The sequence below is a fragment of the Castanea sativa genome, chromosome 6, assembly GCF_040712315.1.
Source record: "Castanea sativa cultivar Marrone di Chiusa Pesio chromosome 6, ASM4071231v1".
NCBI lineage: Eukaryota > Viridiplantae > Streptophyta > Magnoliopsida > Fagales > Fagaceae > Castanea > Castanea sativa.
In genome coordinates, this window is record NC_134018.1 from 24,003,875 (window position 1) to 24,024,278 (window position 20,404).

The following is a 20,404-nucleotide window of genomic DNA, read 5'->3' on the forward strand; positions in this document are numbered from 1 at the left end:
ATATTAGAAGAAGATGTAGTCTAATAGTGGATTTATCAAAATTCATTTCCAATAAAAAGATATTGAGTAAGGTTGTGTAGCCTAAGGTTACAACTAATTTTATAGCTAAACTTTTTCTTTCCAAGATTAGAATGAAAATTCTTGGACTACTTTACTTTTGGCAACCAATTAAAAATAGCAAAAATACACGTTTGGTCCCTTTATTTTGATGCAATTTTCATTGTAGTCCCCACTTTTTTTTTTTTGAGCTCCTATTTTGTTTCCTAAATTTTTGAAATTGTTTTCAATGTCATCCCTACCGTTATAGCCTATGTGGCAAATAAAATGTGTGGCTAACACACTAAATGCTGATGTGACCATTAAAATAATATATATACAAAATTATTTGGCATTTAAAAAATTTCATGTTAGCATTTTAATAAAATAAAAAGCCATGTAAAAATAATAATAAAACAAATTTCTAAATTTTTTTTAAAATAAAATAATTAAATTAAAAAGTTTCTCTTTTTGTTATTTTTTTGGTAAAGAACATGGAGAGAGAGAGAGAGAGAGAAAATAAATTGAAAATAATTCCTTAAAAATTTTATGTGTTAATAGAGTGTTTCTTTCTTAAGAAGAACAAATGAATTATCTTAATTTTTTGAATTTATTAAAATCCTAACCTAGCTTTTTTTTTTAATTTCAAATAAATTTTTAAATATTATTTTAATGGTCACATTGGTATTTTGTGTGTTAGTTGTGCACTCCGTGTGTTACATAGGTTATTGGTCCAAAATATAAGATAAAAAAAAAGTAATTTTATTGTCTTTCCATCTCATAAAAGTTACCATAATTTTTTAGTAGATGTTTGGTGCTTTTGTTTCTAGAAAAAGAAAAAAAAAGGTGGGTATTATAAAAAAAAAAAAAAAATAAATAAATAAATAAATAAAAAGCCAATACACCACCTATTCCCAAAAAGACCAAAAAGTTCTGAGATTTTTAAACGAAAAATATAAGACGCAGTTTTGTTTTGGGAGGGGAACACAAACAGTGTGTCTGTTTCTCTTTCTTTTTGGTTTCTGCGAGTTTGAGAGAGAGAGAGAGAGAGAGAGCTCATGGGTCGGCCTCCTAGCAATGGAGGCCCTGCCTTCCGCTTCACACAAAACGAGGTACCATATTCTTTGTTGTACAAAACGAGGTCACTTCAAATTGCTTGATTTTCTTTGTTTTGATTATAGTGTGTGTGCGCCCGTGGGCTCTAAATTTTGAATTAGGGCTTAAATTATTAAACGGGCAAGTTAAATTGCAGGTTCTGAGTGCTTGGTTTTCTGGGTTTTTATTTATTTTTTTAATTTCCTTGGTTTGTACGTGATTTAGAATAGAATTTTAAATTTACAGTTGTATGTATTTATGTTTCAAATTTGTTGTTGAAGTTATTAAAAAAGGGCCTGTCTGTTGATTTTCTCTTCCTTTTTTTTTTGGTGCTTGGTTTATTTATTTTGGTTGGTTGTATTTTATATTTCTAGTTGTAGGTTCTATATGGTTGCAGAGGTTGAGCCTTGGTGTGATAGCAAGTTCCTTCCACCAAAACTAATAGGTTGCGGGTTTGAGCCTAGGAATTAGCCTCTCCAATATAAATTGGAGCTAAGGCTGCTGCCTATCATGACGTCTCCCAGTGGGAGTTTTGTGCATTGGTTACGACCTTTTATATCACTTTGTTGTGGTTTCTTTTTATTTACTACCTACTGTTATGAGCACAATTGGGGTTTGGGCTCTTTAAGTTGATTCTGATGATTTATTGAGACTTGGATGCTAGGTTTTAGGGTTTTAGAGCCCGAGAGTTTTGGGTATCAGTTACAAATGGGATGGTTTTAGGATTTGATGCGAATCTTGAAGTGGAGTGAGATTGGGTTTAAGAGGAAATCACTCTAGGGTTTCTGTTGAAATGGAAGGTTTGAATGGAAATGCTTCTAGAGTTTTGGTATAGGTGTAATGATGTGATGGGTTGCAAGGAATTGTCGATAGATTTTATGGATGTGACTACTTTGAGAGAGTCACCACCTTCAAGAATGAGACTACTTCGAGAGAGTCTCTACCTCCAAATAAGGATAGAAAAACAAGTCTTTAGCAATAAAAGGATTATTCTTCATTCATATGGCTGGTGAGGGTTAAACCTATTTATACATCTCAAGCCTTTTTGGAGTCGACCTCATGTGGCTTATTCCTATTGGCTCACTTATTGTGCATGTGTTTTATGGAATATACACGTGATTAATGTATTAGATAGATATATATTATGTGTAAATAATTTAGATTGAGTTCACATTGATCATGAAGGTTTCTGTTATTACCATGATGATTTGTGCAAACGATGTTAAGGCTAGCCTCTTGGGAGGTTTTGTGTGTTTTTAGAAGCGTAAACCTATGCTGAGTATTTCCAGAAACTTCGGAAGTAGGAATGGGAACACTGAGGGAGAACATTCTGTTTTATGCAGCTTGTTTTTGTTGAGGAAATGTTTCGGTAATCATGATGATCTATGGTGTTGGGATTTGGGAGTAGAGATTTAGATGACAGTTTTCAGAAATTAATCTTCAAATAACCTTGCTTTATTGTCTCTCTTCCCTTTCACTTTGTATATATCAAAAAATACAAGCAACATTTGGGTCTGGGTTTTTTTACCCCATTGGGGAGGAGAGAGCTACATAGATTGTTTATGTGCCTAAGCTGCTTCAAAGTTTAGAGTTTAGAGTACAAATTTTGAGATGGATTTGGGGGATAATGAATATAACCTCATTCCTTGTTTTCTCCTCCTTTGAACTTTGAATATATTAAGGGGGGAAAAAAAATCTTTGCACCACCTTCATTTTCTCCATGTTTGGAAAATGCTCTTAGCTCTCTATGTTGCGGCTCTTCCCCTCCCCCTAACTTTTTGGTGCATGCTCTCTTGGGGTGAAGGTAGGGAGTGTTCTTAAGACAGTATTGTCAGCTGTTGTGTTCATCTCATTTATGGGCAACTCAAGTTAATATTGGCATTGATGTGGGATGGGCTAAGCATTGCTATGTGGCAAGACCAAGAGTTTGTCTATACCTTAAATGTTGTGGGTTTCAATTGTAAAGTGATAATTATATGTGAAATATTTTTTGATAAGTGAGGTTTTGTCCACAAGGAGAAGAGGAAAGGCATATTCAAATTTGTGAAATCTGTTTCATGAGGCCTGATTCTCAGTGGAATGTGTTATCCTTGGGATTAATATATGTGAGCTTTTACCTTAAAAGAAAAAGAGTAAGTTCTTTTTTATTTTATTTTATTTTTACTGTCTTTTCTCTGATGTGGGTTTTCTGGAGGGATATGATGAGGAATTCAGCGTACTTTTGAAAATGTGGAAGTTTTGGAAGTGCAATTAAAATTTTATTTTCTTTGTTTACTCTGCGGATGGTTATTTGTCCTAGGTCTAGTGATAATGATACTATTTCAGAGTTTGCTAATTTGATCTCTTTTGCTTGTAATTCTGTGGTTATGATTCTTTGGGCTACCTTGTATTTTGTATTTTTTATGAGGTAGTTTCAATGGAATAAAATATTTTAATTATAAAGAAAGAGTGATTCTATGCTCATTGACTAGTCACTTGACAAGCTTTCTTGGCAACTGCTGACTACTGCACTAAAGTTGATGACTAAAAAAGAATGAGAAATGCTGTTAACACTACTTTCATAGCATAAATTGCAGTTTATAGGCATTCATTTTGATTAATGACTTATGTCTTCATGATGCCATATGAGAACCATCTTCATTGGGGATTGAGTGATTGTCCAATGGCACAGGCACCTGCTGTGGTGCCCTGTGTCTGGGGTTCAAACCCTATGAGAACCGGCTTCATTAATGGTGGAATTGAATTGAAAATTAGTATTTTATGGAGATTCTAGCCATAATTTAAAACCCTCATAATATGATGTCTTGCTACTTATTCAAGGTTGCAGAGATGGAAGCTATTTTGCAACAACACAATAATACGATGCCATCACGTGATGTCCTTGTGTCACTTGCAGATAAGTTCAGGTGTGCCTTGTGCCTTGTCTCTTTCATTATTTTGTTCTTTTAACATTGGAATTGACTTGTGATGCATTTGTCTTTGGTTGTAGTGAGTCACCAGATCGTAAAGGCAAGATTACAGTTCAAATGAAGCAAGTATGATGGTTTATTTAGTATTTTAATGATGAATCATTTCGAGTCTTTTTCTCATGTAGAGTCTTTAATTCAGGTTTGGAATTGGTTCCAAAATAGGCGATATGCTATAAGGGCAAAACTAAGTAAAGCTCCTGGGAAGTTAAATGTGTCTCCTATGCCTCGGGATGATTCAACTCCAGTGAGAAATGTGCCTCAGTCAATAGCTGCTCCTATACCTGCTCCTTCAGGTAGGATGCATCCCGCTCTATGTTCAAAATTTAAAAGTTTGTCCCAATTTTTGGGCTTGGCTTGCATGCTTTTTGTGATACTTGTTTGACATTGAGCTTGATAGCAGTTTGAAGTTGCTCCCTACTCATTTTTTTCTACATCTACCATATGTGACTGTATTGTTTAAAATGCTTTACATGTTTAAATATGCTTGTTTGGTGATTCTGGTATGCCAGTAGTCACTGTATAGCTCAATCTAAGAAATATTGGCTTCCATGTTCTTTATGTGTTTTAACTATGGCTTTCTGTGCTTATTTCCTATTGTCATCAATTGCAAGGTGTACCAATTTATATATATATATATATATATATAGAGGTGTGTGTGTGTGTGTGTGTGTGTATATATATATATATTGTATATATGTATGTATGTGCCTTGGTGAGGTTCCACGCCATCTAAAGATTCTAAACAAAAGAAAAAGGAACCATACTCTTAAGAAGGAATGCGTATATAATCAGACTCTTAAGGCCTCTATGTCTACATTTTAATAGTCCTTTAGCAAGCTGAGCCAACTTAACAAATTTATAATCAGACTTTGTGAAGGCATTTTTGTAAGTTACTATTACCTTGTAAGTGAATTGTGTGTAACTGGTAAGCATTGCCCCTCCTATCCAGATTTTGATTCTGCAAGTTCTTTAGAAAACTACTTATATATATAAAAGTTCTTTAGAAAAGTAGTGCTTCCATTCTTCATAAGGAAAACCACATGCTGTCATTGATATCAGCTTCATGAAGCAGAGATCACTAGTTCAAATATCCCCTTTTTTGTTGTATTACCACTTGGCCACACCCCTTTTCTTGCCCTTGGTTCAAATAATCACTTATAAAAAAATTTCATTGATCTCAGCCCATTGATTTGGATTTAAATTTGGGTGAAGTTTTGAGGTTTAAGCTTGGCCCTAGTATACCTAGTTTAGAACCTTTACTGAACTAAATCAAGTTCCATTTATCAGGCTGCTCTTGATATACTGCAATTCTTACTCTTCTGTAATCTGTCTGCTAATTAGAGACTGGAAACATTCAGTTTGCTGGATGGTTCAACTTTCCAAGGCTAGGTCCTTAGTAAGAATTATCCATAATCTAGCTTTTTCTGCTGCTTTCTATGCTATTTGGAGCAAGGGAGTCGATATTGTACCATACTGGCTGGTTTGGCTGGTATTTTCCATTCCGGCGAGTAAACAGATACCGAATCACCTCTAAAATGTATCACTCTAAATACCGCTTGATACTGGACTGTATTGGACATACTGGAGGATACCAGTCATTTCGGCCGGAAAATATAAACCTTGCTGGTATAGATTTATGGCTGTCTGTCACACCACCATCACCGGAAGCACTCACGTTGCCAGCGACCCGTCACCCTTCTTTTTCTCTTGCTCTTTCTCTCTTCTCGATCTGCCCATCACAGTGTAGTCCAAGAGCCATAGTGACCCACTTTTTCTCATTTTTCCCTCTACACTTCCTCTTTCTGTTTGTTTTTTTGTGCGCTGATATAGTCCCCAACCATACCCACGTGAACTATTAAAAGCTCACTTTATTTCAAATTTTTACATTTTTGACTTTTCTATAAATCTGTCCTTTTTCATCTGCCCTATGCTATTTGCCAACTCCACTCTCACAGTTTCACCTGTTTTCACTTTTTTTTTTTAAATTATGGACTTTTATTTCAATAGATATTTCCTATTTTTATTAAAAAGCTATGTTATTAATAGGTTAATATATTTTAGATCATGGGCTTATGATTTTAATTTTTTGATATATATACAGCGGTAACCCCGAAACGGTACACCGGTATTGTCCGGGAGCACCTAGTTCTCCTGTATAGGCAGGCTGCTCTAATTGTCATGTTTGTTTGGTTATTCCCTAAGTTGCACCGACACGGACACGGGTACGGATATGGGGGTACAACAATTTTTGAGAAATAAGGGTATGACACGGCGTGGGTACAGTAATTAAATAATTAATTAAATTTTATATATAGGCATATTTTTTAATATTTTTAGACAAAATACGTTTATGTCTAGAATTTAAAAATGTTAGAACTACAAATAAGTAAATTTTCAAGAGTTGGATGAAACGTAATCTTGCGAAACGTAATATTTTAATTTTATAATTTTGCTTAATACAACTCATTTGCGAAACGTAATCTACACCGCTCATTCATAATTGACAAATAGATACCATTAAAATACACACACACACACATATAAAATTAAAAAAAGAGAGAATAATTGAAAAGAATCAAATCCGCGGCTTCTGGAGTGTTCTATTATAGCTGCCACGGATTTTTAGCCACCAATTCCATCCGCTGACTCACTGCCCTCTCTCTCTCTCTCTCTCTCTCTCTCTCTCTTTTCGCAGCCTTTCTCACTCAGATCTCTCACCATAAGGTAACTCTCTCTCTTTCTCCCTCCCTCTTCTTCTCCGACACGCCATGTCGGAGAAGTGGAAAAAAAAAAAACCACTCGGACACCGGAGTCCGGCAAGTCTTACCGGTATCAGTGTCCGGCACGTGTCGGACACCGGTGCATTGCCAAAAATGGCGTGTTGGTGCAACCTAGGTTATTCCCTGATCTGATTAGGGTTGTGCTGACAGCTGGCTTCTTTGTATTATATGTAGTCTTGGGTATGCCCCTGTGCCCTATTACTTAAATTTATTTAGGGGGAAGTCCAAAAATAAAAATAAAAAAACCCTATAAAACTATAGTTTTATCCTTGTGGCAAATTTGACCCCATACTTTCAAATGTGCCTCTTTAGACCCCACACTTTAATTATTATGCTGAACAGTTGGAAATTATTTTTGGTTTGTGATAAATAATCAACTTTTATCTTTGTGGTGCCCAAAATAAGGCGTCGTCAATTTATTTATTTTTGTATCTTATCAGTTACATATTTGCAAGCATGATGAAAATGTACTATTTAAGAAGCTCTACATACCTGTTTGTAATATCAACTTGGGACACATGAATGATAAATTTGGTGCACAAGTCATAGTAGTTTGAGGTTATTAAAAATGCTGTATATATGTTGTTAGAGAAACAGTCAAGAAGCATACAACTTTATGAGATTATAAAATTTCATCTACGCATTTTGATTTTTATGTGATCGAGCATTACTTGTCCATCTCAAATTTAAAATTATCTGATACTATTCATTCATGCCTTTTGGTTAACTGTTATTTACCTTGGAAATTTAAATGGACTTGTTGCAAAATAGGACATGATACAAGAGCTTCAGAAATTGAAATATGATATGTTAGCAAATTTACCACTCTGGTCCTGTCGGTAAGAAACAAACCTAGTCCAAAAAGCTCACTCATGGCAGGATATATTATTTGGCCTGTCAATGTTCTTAAGACATGAAATTTGATATGTTAGCAAATTACATATCAAATTTCCTACTCCGGTCCCATCAATGAGAAACAAACCTAGTCCAAAAGGCGCTCATGGCTGGATATTATTTGGCCTGTCAATGTTCTTAAGACATAATGATTCCAAAATATCTAATAATACATGATATTGGGTACCTCACACAATAACCTCAAAGCCTATGATGATGTCAATTAACATAAATGTATGGTAGTCTGCACCTTCATGCTCTTCACAAATCACTATTCATCATCTTTTGTGTTTAGTTTTCCTAAAATGATGAAAACTGAAAAGTGAATTAGATAAGAACTGAATTAGAGATGAGCCCTGAAAAGTCATCAAGAAATTTTTTAAATTAGGATACAGATAGAGCTGTAGATAGATGCCACTTCATTTCATCACCTCCACATTGTCCGGATTCCATGTTTGGCAACTGCTTCTTTATGTCATCCCATTTCAATATATTTAGCCCTTGTTTTCCTTTAGCCAGTTCCAAGCGCAGGAAGGGGTGCTCCTGAAAATTCTGTGATGGAGTTTGAAGCTAAATCTGGAAGGGATGGTGCATGGTTAGTATTTCTTGTTATTTCATGTATAGGAATTCTAGATGTGTGTTTCTCAAGGCTTCCTGTATTCTATTGATAATTATCATTTTACTGGTGAATGACTTATTTGAAACTAATCTAAATTTGGTGTTTTCTTTTCTTAGGTATGATGTTACTACCTTTTTATCCCATAGATATCTGGAGACTGGTGATCCAGTAAGTTTCTAGTTCACCTGCAATACATTGTTAAACTACTTCATTTCCTTTTTTTTTTAAATAGTTTCTAATTTTTTTTGACATCTTTATTGATTCTTATTGGTCTATTGATCCCTTTACATCTTATTTTATAACTTTAAATCTTTTTATTTTATTCCTGTAAGACGGTTTCATCTACACAGCATATACACTGGTTAAACTTTTTTTTTTTTGCTGAGGAGAACGAGAGTGGTAGATGAAGGCCTTATTGGTTAAACATATACAGGCTTGGAGTACACTATTAAATTGTCTTACCTAGATTTACCCTCAATGTGTTATGATGCATGGACCATGAAGGTCTTAAATCAGAATACTTGATTGGATTAGTTAGTCGTCTTCCTGGTTAATCCTTTAATTCTGTATCTTAAATTTTTTCCATGAAAGTCTGCTATAAAAGGGAATTAAAATAGGTCTTATTTTTTTGTTACATTTCTTCTCCTACTGCTTTTCTCATGTTAATTCTGTAATATTGCTGGAAACTCAGGAAGTACTGGTCCGTTTTGCCGGTTTTGGACCAGAGGAAGATGAGTGGATTAATATTCGCAAGCATGTCAGGCCACGCTCTCTCCCATGTGAATCATCAGAATGTGTTGCAGTTCTTCCTGGAGATCTCATACTCTGTTTTCAGGTGGGAAATGGGAATTTCTTTGTGTAAATGCCAATAAGAATTGTATTTAGTCAATATTATAAAGAGTTATTCTAATCAGATATTGGAAACTTCTTTGTTCAATGCTTTAAAAATTTTCAGGAAGGTAAAGAGCAGGCTCTTTACTTTGATGCTCATGTCCTTGATGCACAAAGACGAAGGCATGATGTGAGAGGTTGTCGTTGTAGGTTTTTAGTGCGTTATGCTCATGATCAGTCTGAGGTATATAAGTGCTTGTATTTTCTTAGTATGTGTTCTCATTTTTTTTCTTTCCTTTTACAGTGATTTGATTCTCTCTCTCTCCTCTCTCAATTCTATATTTGTTCTGGTCCTTCATCCTTGGCTTATTTGATAAGTTAATATAACTTATTTGGTCGGTACTAAAAAAAAAACTTCTCTGGCCAGTAAGATGATGGGTTCTTTTACATTGTTATTTAGGTTGACATTTGTTACATGGTAGAAATTTTCAATTTTTTTATTTTCAAGAAGCCATGGGAAAAGGAATGAACACTTTGATTCCTGTTGCTTTATTTATTGATATTTTTTATAGCAGTTCAGTATGGTGTTTGAGCTTATTCTGCAGCCTTTTTTGTATATCTCTTTCTCACTTCTTTTCCCTTGTCCTTTGGTTGTAAAGAGAATCTTTGCTTGAGACAAGACTAATACAACAGTGGCTTTAACCATATCAATGCATTTACTTATCATGGCATGGGGCAAAGGCAAGGGAGAGAGGTTTCATAGTTTTTCTTTTGTTTTTTGTTTGTACGATATTTTTTTTTTATAGATAAACACAGAATGACATGTTTTGGCAAACCTTTCGAGTGAAGTGACCAGCTGGAACATGATTACTTTGTTAGGAGGTAATAACATCTGCTGGAATGACCGTCGGGAATGTTTGGATGTACATAAATGCGAGAAATGCAATTTTGTTTTATGTGGTCTTGGATTGGATTGCTTTCTAATATTATATTTGAGGATGGTGAACTTAAATCAAACATAATTTGAGCCCTCTAAACCCCCAATCACCATAAATCTTGATATCCTCATTGGAAGACACTTCTGTTTTTATATATTTCTGTGTGCACTTTTTATTTATTTTTAATGTTCACACATTATGTGATTTTTTTTTGAGCACTTCAAAATTTCATCAAAAGATGGAGACTGCATATGATATTTTAGTAAACCCATTCTGTGTACTTCACAAGAGATGCATGGTGACTTTTAAATGTTTTGTTATTATTACATCGTTATTTCAGTCAATGCAGTTTATGATCTTATGTAATGTACATGGTTACATCGTTATTTCAGTCAATGCAGTTTATGATCGTATGTAATGTATATGGTTGCCTCATAATTTTTATTTGTTAGGAAATTGTGCCATTGAGGAAGGTTTGCCGGCGGCCCGAAAGTGACCATAGGTTGCAGCAACTTCATGCTGTGAATGAGGCAGCATCCATTGACCAGCAGAAAACTAGCTTTGATCCTTCAGGGGTCAGTGGTCTGAGGGTTGCTACTCCTGCTGAAACATTACAACAGCAGCGATATGCAGATGCAATGGTGGTGTCTCCAGGCCCAGCATTGCATGCTAATGTTTCTGTAGCCACGCATACGGTAATCCCAGAATCAAAACAAGCTGAAACTAGCAATACTAACATTGCAGAAAATGCTAATGCTCCCACAGGTGCTGCATTAGTGAGCAATACTGCTTTGATCCCTACTCTGGGTGGCTCTGAGACCCGGCCAGAAGCATAGTAGTAGGCATTAGAGATTCTGTAATTCTCTTTTTTTTTTTTTTTTTTAATTTTAAGTTGTTTATGAGCTTAATTACATATGTTTTTTTTGGGATGATGTAATACTCTTGAGTAGGGTGGTATCTTTTCACACTGGTCTCACAGTTCAGTTAATGGTTCTCCTCGGCAATCATCTTTTATTTTTATTTTTTTTAGTTTTTGGCTGAGCACTCAACACATGATGATGATGATTGAACATGAACTTACACTCATGCTTTATCTGAATGTCAAAAACAAGAAGTTACTAATTTACAAAGGTGAATGAAATTACAGTTGACCATCTAGAGTTCAAAATGTACATATGGGAAGACATTAACATATCACTAAATGTCATCATAAATATGCTACTATGTTTTTCATCCAAACATAATACTAAGTTTATTACTATTGAAAGTAAATGTGTCACAATTAGGAAATAAGACCAAAAGTCGTAAATCTTATCCTATTCTACCTAAAACTGGGAAGCGCCAGTCATCCAAATTATATATGGAAGTAAGGTTTGGACAACCTTCTTTCCACAAACTTAAAATGTACTTGGAAATGTGGAAGTGGCATATGGAGAAATTATCCTGGAAACGTCTTCTGTTTTTATTTATTTTTCATGTCTGACCATAAGAAAATATATTTTTCTTTCACAAAATATAAATAGAAAAAAAAAAAAAAAAAGGGAATGGAATTATCTTTTTAATTGTATTTTTTTTAACTCATTTGATTTCAAGATATTGAAAAAACATTAGGGGTGACAATTTGTATTCACATGTTGGGTTCATGTCGTGTTGTCTTATTAGTATTTGACTATATGAGCGTTAAGAGCCGTCTTTGCTCGTAGTCGTGTTATCTACTAGAGGGGTGACCTTGCTAGACTTGGGTTTTTTTTTTTTTGGAGTTGAGCCTGAAACTCGACATTGGGCCGAAAATACCAATGGCTTTTGATGCACTTTTAAGCCTATAAAATATATATAGTCTAAAGTTTAAGAATCGTGATAATTGTTGAAATAAATAAATAATATGTTTAATTAAATAACTTTGATTAAATGATGAGTTAAAGATCATAATGGTGTATGTTGAGTGATATCCAACATTAGATAATAATTAATACATTATTATTTGTCCAGCAATTGGATGGTCTGAAATAGTTCACATCAAGTTGTGGCATCATACTTCATATTCAATATAATAAGATATGTCCAGCAATGGTTTATGTTTAGCAATAGTTTATGCCCAATTAATATATGTTCAACAGTAATTTATTTCCAAATAATGTATGTTCATTAGTAAAATATTTGTGAAGTCATGTTTATTAAATGGTAAGATAATATTAAAGTAAATTGCATTCAGTATCATAGTAATAATGAAGCAACATGTACTCAATAATGTAAGTTTATAGATTGAGACATAATGACTTATCTTAATATGATTTATGGTTCCAGCTATATAGCATCACTTTATATGATTTGTAGCTTTAGCCATATAGCATCAGTTGGCTGATACATTCCAATGATATAATAACATGAGTCCAGTGGTATAGTGATAACGAAGTAAATATACTCAATGATGTAAATTTGGAGATAAAGACATAATGACTTATCTTTATATGGTTTGTGGCTTACATTGGTTAACTAATTACATTCAAGCAATGTGATAAAATGAGTCTAGTGATGCAGTACGATATTATGAATCCTTTCGTGGTGACTTCATGATTGAAAGGAGAAAAATAAGTGTAACTAGAGGGAGAGAGAATATGTCTAGCCATGTCCAAAGGTTGGTTAAGTTTATCTTCTTTATTATGCACTTAATTGATTTTCCCCATGTAATGCTCTTATAATTCTTAGTGAATATATCTTTCTCAAAAAAAAAAAAAAAAAAAAAAATTCTTAGTGAATATATGAATAGTATTGCCTTCCATTAGAGGGACCTTTGTAAGATAGATCCATGCCTTTCATGGGAAGGGCTCTAAGTATTAGAAATGTATGTCTTCTATGAAAAGAGCTTTAATATGAAACCTTCTTGCCTTTTAGGAGAAGGGTTTTTTGTATCATAAGTTTGTGCCTTCTAAGAGTAGGGCTTTTATAGTAATGTTTGATATTTCTTGGGAAGTATGGAGGATGTGTGAAATAGGAAGGTGGTGAGAAATATAGATGTTTTGTAAGACATATGGATACTTTGTGGGGAAATGGATTTGTAAGATGTATGAGGAATGTGAATAGATACTTTATGAGTATGTACAAGTACTTTGTAAGAAATGGGCCTGTGAGATATATGAGAAATATGTATATATATACTTTGTGAGAAAATGCTTTGTAGGATGTGAAGAAGTACGAGAGATATGGAAGTTAAAGATAGTAAAAATCTGATATTAAAACCATTGGACTAGTTTTTGTGTTATGTGATGGGTTGTATGCTTTCTAAGAAAAGAGATTTTGTAAGAGAAATGGAGAAGGAGATGTGTTTAGGTGAATGGAGATATGGGCAGCGAAGTACATGAATTTTCTGAATATAGAGAGTGGGAGAGTTGTGTTTAGAAGAGTTTCAGTGTTTGCTTAATAAGAGACTTTTGTAAGAAGAGTAGAGAAGTATAGAAATGTGTATATAACAGAAAAATAATGAGATTTCAGAATAAGAAAAAGTGGGAGAGATGGGTAATAAGTGTGTTTAAGAATAGGAGCTTGGTCCTCTTTATATGGGGCCAAGTATGAAACTAAAAAATGGAATTAGTTTAAGGGGAAATTAGCAAATAAGGAAAGGTCTTTAGCAAAATGAGTGATTTTTTTTAGTTGGTTTTAGTCTTTAGCTAGAAAAAGAATGTTCTGAAATTTTAAGATTGTTGTCACAACTATACAACTATTTGTCACAGTTGCACAACAGTAGTTGTTGCAGCAGCTTGACATGATGTCAAGCTGCTGAAGAGAAAATTCAACATTTAATTCGTGGGTTTGGCTAAAAATAGTAAATATCTTTGAAGGGATCTTCCTATTTCTGGTATAGCAGCTGGAGGCTTAAAATGGTGAGATTTTTTATATGAGATCCTTGCTTCTTTGGGTATGGCAATTAGTTGCTGGGATTGGGCATGAATGGGCTAGTGCACTTTGGGACATGTGTTAGTTGCTAGAGCTGTTGTAGCTACTGCAGTTAGGGGTGTTCACCAAATTGCAAAAACCGCACCAAAACTGTCCACAAAATGGTATAACTACACTGCACCGCAAGTAGCACTGCACTGCATTACATGTTGCAGTGCATTTTTGCGGTTTTATAATAAGAAAACCGCACAAACCGCACTGCACCTCTCTATATATTAATATATTTATTTTTTTAATATTAAATATATTGTTAATAGTTTAATAACCCTACTTTCAACAAAAAAAAAAAGTTTAATAACCCTAACAAGTGTTGATTAGGAGAGCCAGTCTAAAATAAAGAAAAACTAGCTCAATAGTTTAAAATTTGGCCCAAAAAAAGAGAAAAACTAGTTTTGGCCTGGGCAAGAAAAGTCCAAAATTTAAAAAATATATTGGTTTCAAACCGTAACTTAAATACCACCCTGGACATGTGACTGCAAAAATAAGGTGTGATACAGTTATGGTTTTGGCTAAACCGCACCACAAAGTGCAGTGCTAAAAATGGCCCAAACCGCACTCCTAACAGCAACTTTTGTTGGAGCTACTACTGGTACTTTTTGGCTAAGTTTCCTCTTTTGGAAATTTATATTTTGGTCAATGATTCTATTACAACATAATTTTAGTATGTAATAAACTAATTGGTTGATATTTAATGAAGCTATAGAAATGTAATTATAGTCTCTTTGTGTTGTGACCAAATCTTGGAGAGCAAAGAGAGTATTTAATGTTGAAATTAAGCAGTAGGGGGGGATATTTAGGCTTTTAATGTTCGACAAGATATTAAATAGATTTCTTATATTTAGAGATTAGTCATGTGTTGGGCTGGATTTAGATGAAAATAGTAATATAATATAATTAGATTTTTTAACTTATATTATATGATGAAAATTAAGTTTTAGGTAAAGAGCATTAGAAAATTTTATCATTTTAAGTGTTTTGTGATATGAGAGGCTTACCAAATGTTACCTATTACACTCTAACTTGTTAGAGTTCAGGAAATTGGAGAAGACATGACAAACAACATGTTTCTTTTATCAACTTTAAATTGTTGGAGCTTTATTGAACATACTTCTTGGCCATCCAAACTACGACTCCCGATGAGACTCATGAGCTTGGATCATGAGCAGAAATGAGATGATGTGCCATGAGTTTGAACCATGGGCTTTGATGGGTATCGCCATAGGCTTTGATGTCATCTTGTGCAAATATGGGATGTTGTTGGAGAAGCCGCTTTCCATGAGTATGAGATGGATAACATGGGCTCTTTTGGTCTTTAAAGGAGATTTGCCCAAAATCCATGATAATATTGATGTAGTGCGGGTTGCTAATAAAATAACTCCATGTGGTGTGAAAATTTTGTCATCAACAATAGGTCAATACTAACCTGACACATTTATTAAAAAAGTCAAGATTTCTCAACTTTAACACAACCTCTTTATTAAATAGGTTAGTCATGTCAACCCATTTATCAAATTTTATCAAAGAAAAAAAAATACAAATTTTAGTATTAATCTAATTGATCCAAATTATGAAAAACTAAACAAATAAATTTTTTAATATAAAATTCAAAACTAATGAGTAACTGCATCACAAAAAATCAATCAAAACTAAAGCATATCACAATATCACAATATCACAAATAATCAATTACAGTATGTCAAACAAAATAAACCACAACAATTAATTAGTTTATATGCCTAGAGTTTTGAAGGGTATATCGATAAAATGAAATTTAGTTAAACGAGTTAGACGAGTCAAACGGGTTTCGTGGGTTGGACACGAACACTACATGTTTATTAAATGGGTCAATCATATCAACCCGAATATGAAACAAACCCTTTAAACCTCAACCCAATACCTGCTAACTTCTTATCGTGTTCGCAGGTCGTGTCAAATTTTGCCACTCTTAGAAAATATATGAACCATATTATTTAGTATGCAACAAACTTTTCTTAGGCTTGCCCAATGTAGTCAATAGAAATGGAATACTATTTTTTAAAACATTTTACTGCATAATCTTCATGATTATATTGATAATCTCTCGCATAACTTGGATTACAGCCTAGAGATATTGAGAATAATTAAAGAGAGAAAAGGAGAAATAACATACTACACTCACGTGAGGAAATTTATTAGGAACTAAATTTTTATGTTATGTGTGAGCGTAAATGATATTGCGTGTCACTTCACATGATTAGAGCAATTAAAATATGGAGTATTATACAAACAATACACAAGTTTTATTCATACCGTCTTTCTTAGTTGACACTAGAAGATACTATATTCTTTCACCTCTTATTATTACTTTATTACTTGAAATAATGGAGGAAACCAAAGATTAATGCTGTGAAGTTATAGATACGGAGGAAGTAAAACATTGAAAAGAAAGATATCAGGGAGGAAACCAAAAATTAATGTTGTGAAGTTGTGGATATGGAGGGGGTAAGGAAAGATATTAGGGATGGAAGCTTTGATACTAATAGAAGATTGTTGAAAAACCTAGCTGCTGAAAGACTAATAATCCTGATTTTTTTCGGATAGTCATATCCTTGGATATATTTAATCAAGTTTACTTGGTTTGTTAGCTCAGACAATAATGGAAAGCTTCAACTTATCCGATGGATGAGATTTAATTGTTGCTAGAAGTTGAAATAATAAATGCTGAAGTTGTGAAGTTTGTAACATGATGATAGTCATTAGTAGTTGAAATGAGTTTGAATGATTGCGTCAAAATGTTTTTGAAATGGGTTTCATGTTATTACATTTTATTAGGAGTAATGTTACAAATGCAAAATAAATAAATAAATTGATAATTTTTTTCAAACTTGTTGAATTAGTAAGTTTTCACTAGTTCTCATTTAAGTTCACTACTGATATTAATTTTTTTTATCTGGTAAGTTATAAAATATTTTTGTATCTCTATACTTTCTCTTATTAGTGATTTGCTTCCCCTTGGGAAAATAAAATTTTCATTTAATTTTTTTTATTGACTTAGAGAACATGATCATAGTCAATTAGCCATTCCCTTGTCTTGCTCTCATAGTGTAGCAAGACTGCCATCTCAAAACATTACCTTGCAAAAAAATCATCTCTTGTTTACCGGTTGTGTCAAACATTGTCACCCATACCATATATAACTTGTTTTCTTTTTCTTCTCTTTTCTTTTTTTAGAAAGACCTCCCTGTATAATATATATTTTTTAATTTGAGAGTTACCATTAACTTTGACAAGTCCAAAGTTACCATTAACTTTATTATACATGCAATCCTTCATAAAATATTCGTAGTAACACAAAGTCATGAATGTAGATTGTCACTTTGTAAATTACTACATCTTATCCTTGAGTACCCGGTTTGATCCTTTAAAATTATTCATTATATATTTATGAAATCCAATTTTATAAATATATACTTTAGTAACTTCTTACCAAAGTGGTTAAGCCTAACTCTTTGAATAACTGAACCCATTAAACTTATCTCAATGGAATATTTTATATCTCTGTTAAGAGATTATGAATTCCATCTTGAGAATATATGTTCCATCAACACTAAATGTAGATGCTAAACATACTGAGATTTTGACCGTTACCTTAGATCTCACTCCTGATATATCAAAGCAACCTACATTTCATGATCAGATCTATTATCCTCTCAGGATTAAGAGTTCATATAAATAGAAATCGTGAGATTTATTATTCAATTGACAGTCGTTAGGAGAATAATAAATCTCATAGCGGTTCAGTTCAATATGTCTTAACTCTTAAAACATATCAACATATCAACTAGAAGTCTACACTTCCATGGCCAAGACAAATCATCTTAGTTGATATGTTATAGTCTTTGCAGATAAAATGCCCAATTTCATCACCGACTACGAACTAAAATTCTGAGTTTACAAAGAACTTATGACTTAAATCTTCTGTGACTAAATCACATAAATCACATACTATGCATCCCATGGACTATATGATAATGTCTCATATTCATGTTACCATTATTTTAGATCATAATAATAAAACAAATTTATCAATCACAATATCAAGTCATACATCATGTTATACATAATATCATACATAGTATCGTACAATAGGATTTAAGGGCACTAATCTAGCAATCCCCCACTTGCCCTAAAGAGTATTGTGCACTAATCTAACTCCCATTCCCTCCAAATGTGACTTAAAAATCCTTTGAGGCAAGGTTTTGGTAAAGGAATCTACTAGATTATTTGCACTTTCTATCTTTGCTACCACTACATCTCCACGAGCAATAATGTCTCGAATGATGTGGTTCTTCCTCTCAATGTGTTTTCCTTTCTTGTGATTTCTTGGATCTTTGGATTGTGCAACCGCTCCACTATTGTCGCAAAACAATGTGATAGGAACTTGCTCCATTCTCAGAAATTAAGATTAGAAAGGAATTTCTTGAGTCAAACAGCTTCCTTTGCTGCTTCACAAGCAGCAACATACTCAGCTTCCATGGTGGAGTCCGCAATACAAGATTGCTTAACACTCCTCCAACTTATGGCTCCACCTCCTAAGGTGAAAACACATCCTGAAGTGGATTTTCTGAAATCTAGATCTGATTGAAAATCTGAATCTGTATAGCCAATGGGAATCAAATTCTCACACTGGTAAATAAGCATATAATCCCTCGTTCTCCTAAGATACTTGAGAATATACTTTACAGCTTGTCAATATTTTGATCCTAGATTTGATTGATATCGGCTGACTATGCCAACTGAATAACAAATATTCAGTCTAGTACAAAGCATGGCATACATGAGATTTCCTACTGCAAATGTATAAAGAACTTGTCTCATCATATTTTCTTCCTTGTAAGTCTTAGGCCTTTGGTCATCAGACAAATGAACTCCATATCTGAAAAGAAGTAATCATTTCTTGGAGTTTTGCATACTAAACTGTTCTAGAACCTTATCTATATATCCAGTTTGTGATAAGTCTAACATCTTATTCTTGCGATCTCGCCAAAGCTTGATCCCTAGAATAAAGTTAGCCTCGCCCAAATCCTTCATATCAAATTGACTTGACAACCAAACATTTACCGATAACATTACCCCTACATCATTCCCAATGAGTAGAAAATTATCAACATAAAGCACTAGGAACATTACTACTTTGTCTTGATGTCTTTTGTACACACATAGTTCATCAAGATTTTGTTCAAAACCAAATGACTTGATTGCTTGATCAAATCTGATGTTCCATGACCTAGATGCTTGCTTAAATCCATAAATGGATCTTTTTAACTTGCATACCATATGCTTTTGGTTCTTTGCTATGAAACCTTCCGGTTGCATCATATAGATTTCCTCTTCAAGATTGCCATTAAGAAATGCAGTCTTAACATCCATTTGTCAAATCTCATAATTATAATGAGCAACAATGAATAAGAGAATTCTGATAGATTTAAACATTGCTACTGGTGAAAATGTTTCTTCATAATCAATACCTTCTTTTTGTGTATACCCTTTCGCCACTAGCTTTGCTTTAAAGGTTTCAACATTTCCATCTATCCCTCTCTTCTTCTTGTAAACCCATTTGCAACTAACATGTTTAATGTCGTTAGGCGCCTCTACAAGATCTCAAACTTGATTGGAATACATAGAATCTAATTCAGATTTCATAGCATTGACCCAATGATGTGCATCTATATCATTTATTGCTTCATCATAAGTGTAAGGATCTGATTCAGCCTCTTCTAAGATAGCCTCATAAGTTTCTCCCAAACCTATAAATCTCACAGGAGGCCAAACAATTCTCCCACTACGACGAGGCACTTGTGTACTAGACATCTCATAAGTAATATCTTGTGGTGTATCCAATACAACCACATCATCCCTAGTTTTATCCAACGGTTGTTCATTTATAGATTCATTCATTTCAGCCAATACAACTCTACTTCTAGGAGTAAAATTATTCATATAGTCATTTTCCAAACATCTAGCATTTGTACTAACAAAAACTTTGTTATCCTTATGACTATAGGATAAATAACCCCTAGTTTCTTTTGGATAACCCACAAGCAAACATACTTCTGACTTTGGTTCCAACTTATTTGGCTTATCTTTTAACACATGTGCTGGACAACCCCAAATGTGGAGATATTTCATGCTAGGCTTACGCCCACTCCACAATTCCATTGGTGTTTTGGGAACAGAATTTGATGGAACTAAATTCAAAAGATGTATTGTTGTATCTAAGGCATACCCCCAAAAAGAAATTGGTAAAATTGA

At 33.6% G+C, this 20,404-nt stretch overlaps 1 protein-coding gene across 1 annotated transcript; it reads left to right on the forward strand.

The window, feature by feature from the left end:
- The first annotated feature begins 972 nt into the window (after positions 1-972).
- On the forward strand, positions 973-11,166 carry LOC142641439 (protein SAWADEE HOMEODOMAIN HOMOLOG 2-like). The gene is made up of 9 exons (XM_075815877.1): positions 973-1,148; positions 3,952-4,037; positions 4,121-4,166; positions 4,240-4,393; positions 8,294-8,369; positions 8,510-8,561; positions 9,085-9,228; positions 9,349-9,468; positions 10,615-11,166. Exons 1-9 carry the CDS (start codon positions 1,095-1,097, stop codon positions 10,996-10,998), a joined length of 1,116 nt encoding a protein of 371 aa, XP_075671992.1. The 5' UTR covers positions 973-1,094; the 3' UTR covers positions 10,999-11,166.
- The last annotated feature ends 9,238 nt before the right edge of the window (positions 11,167-20,404 follow it).

What these genes read in the sequence shown, in the direction of transcription:
- LOC142641439 (XM_075815877.1), top strand. Translation starts at nt 1,095, where the DNA reads ATGGGTCGGCCTCCTAGCAATGGAGGCCCTGCCTTCCGCTTCACACAA. An exon ending in TCCGCTTCACACAAAACGAG is followed by an intron (nt 1,149 to 3,951) that starts GTACCATATTCT and finishes TACTTATTCAAG; the next exon opens with GTTGCAGAGATGGAAGCTAT. An exon ending in TCACTTGCAGATAAGTTCAG is followed by an intron (nt 4,038 to 4,120) that starts GTGTGCCTTGTG and finishes CTTTGGTTGTAG; the next exon opens with TGAGTCACCAGATCGTAAAG.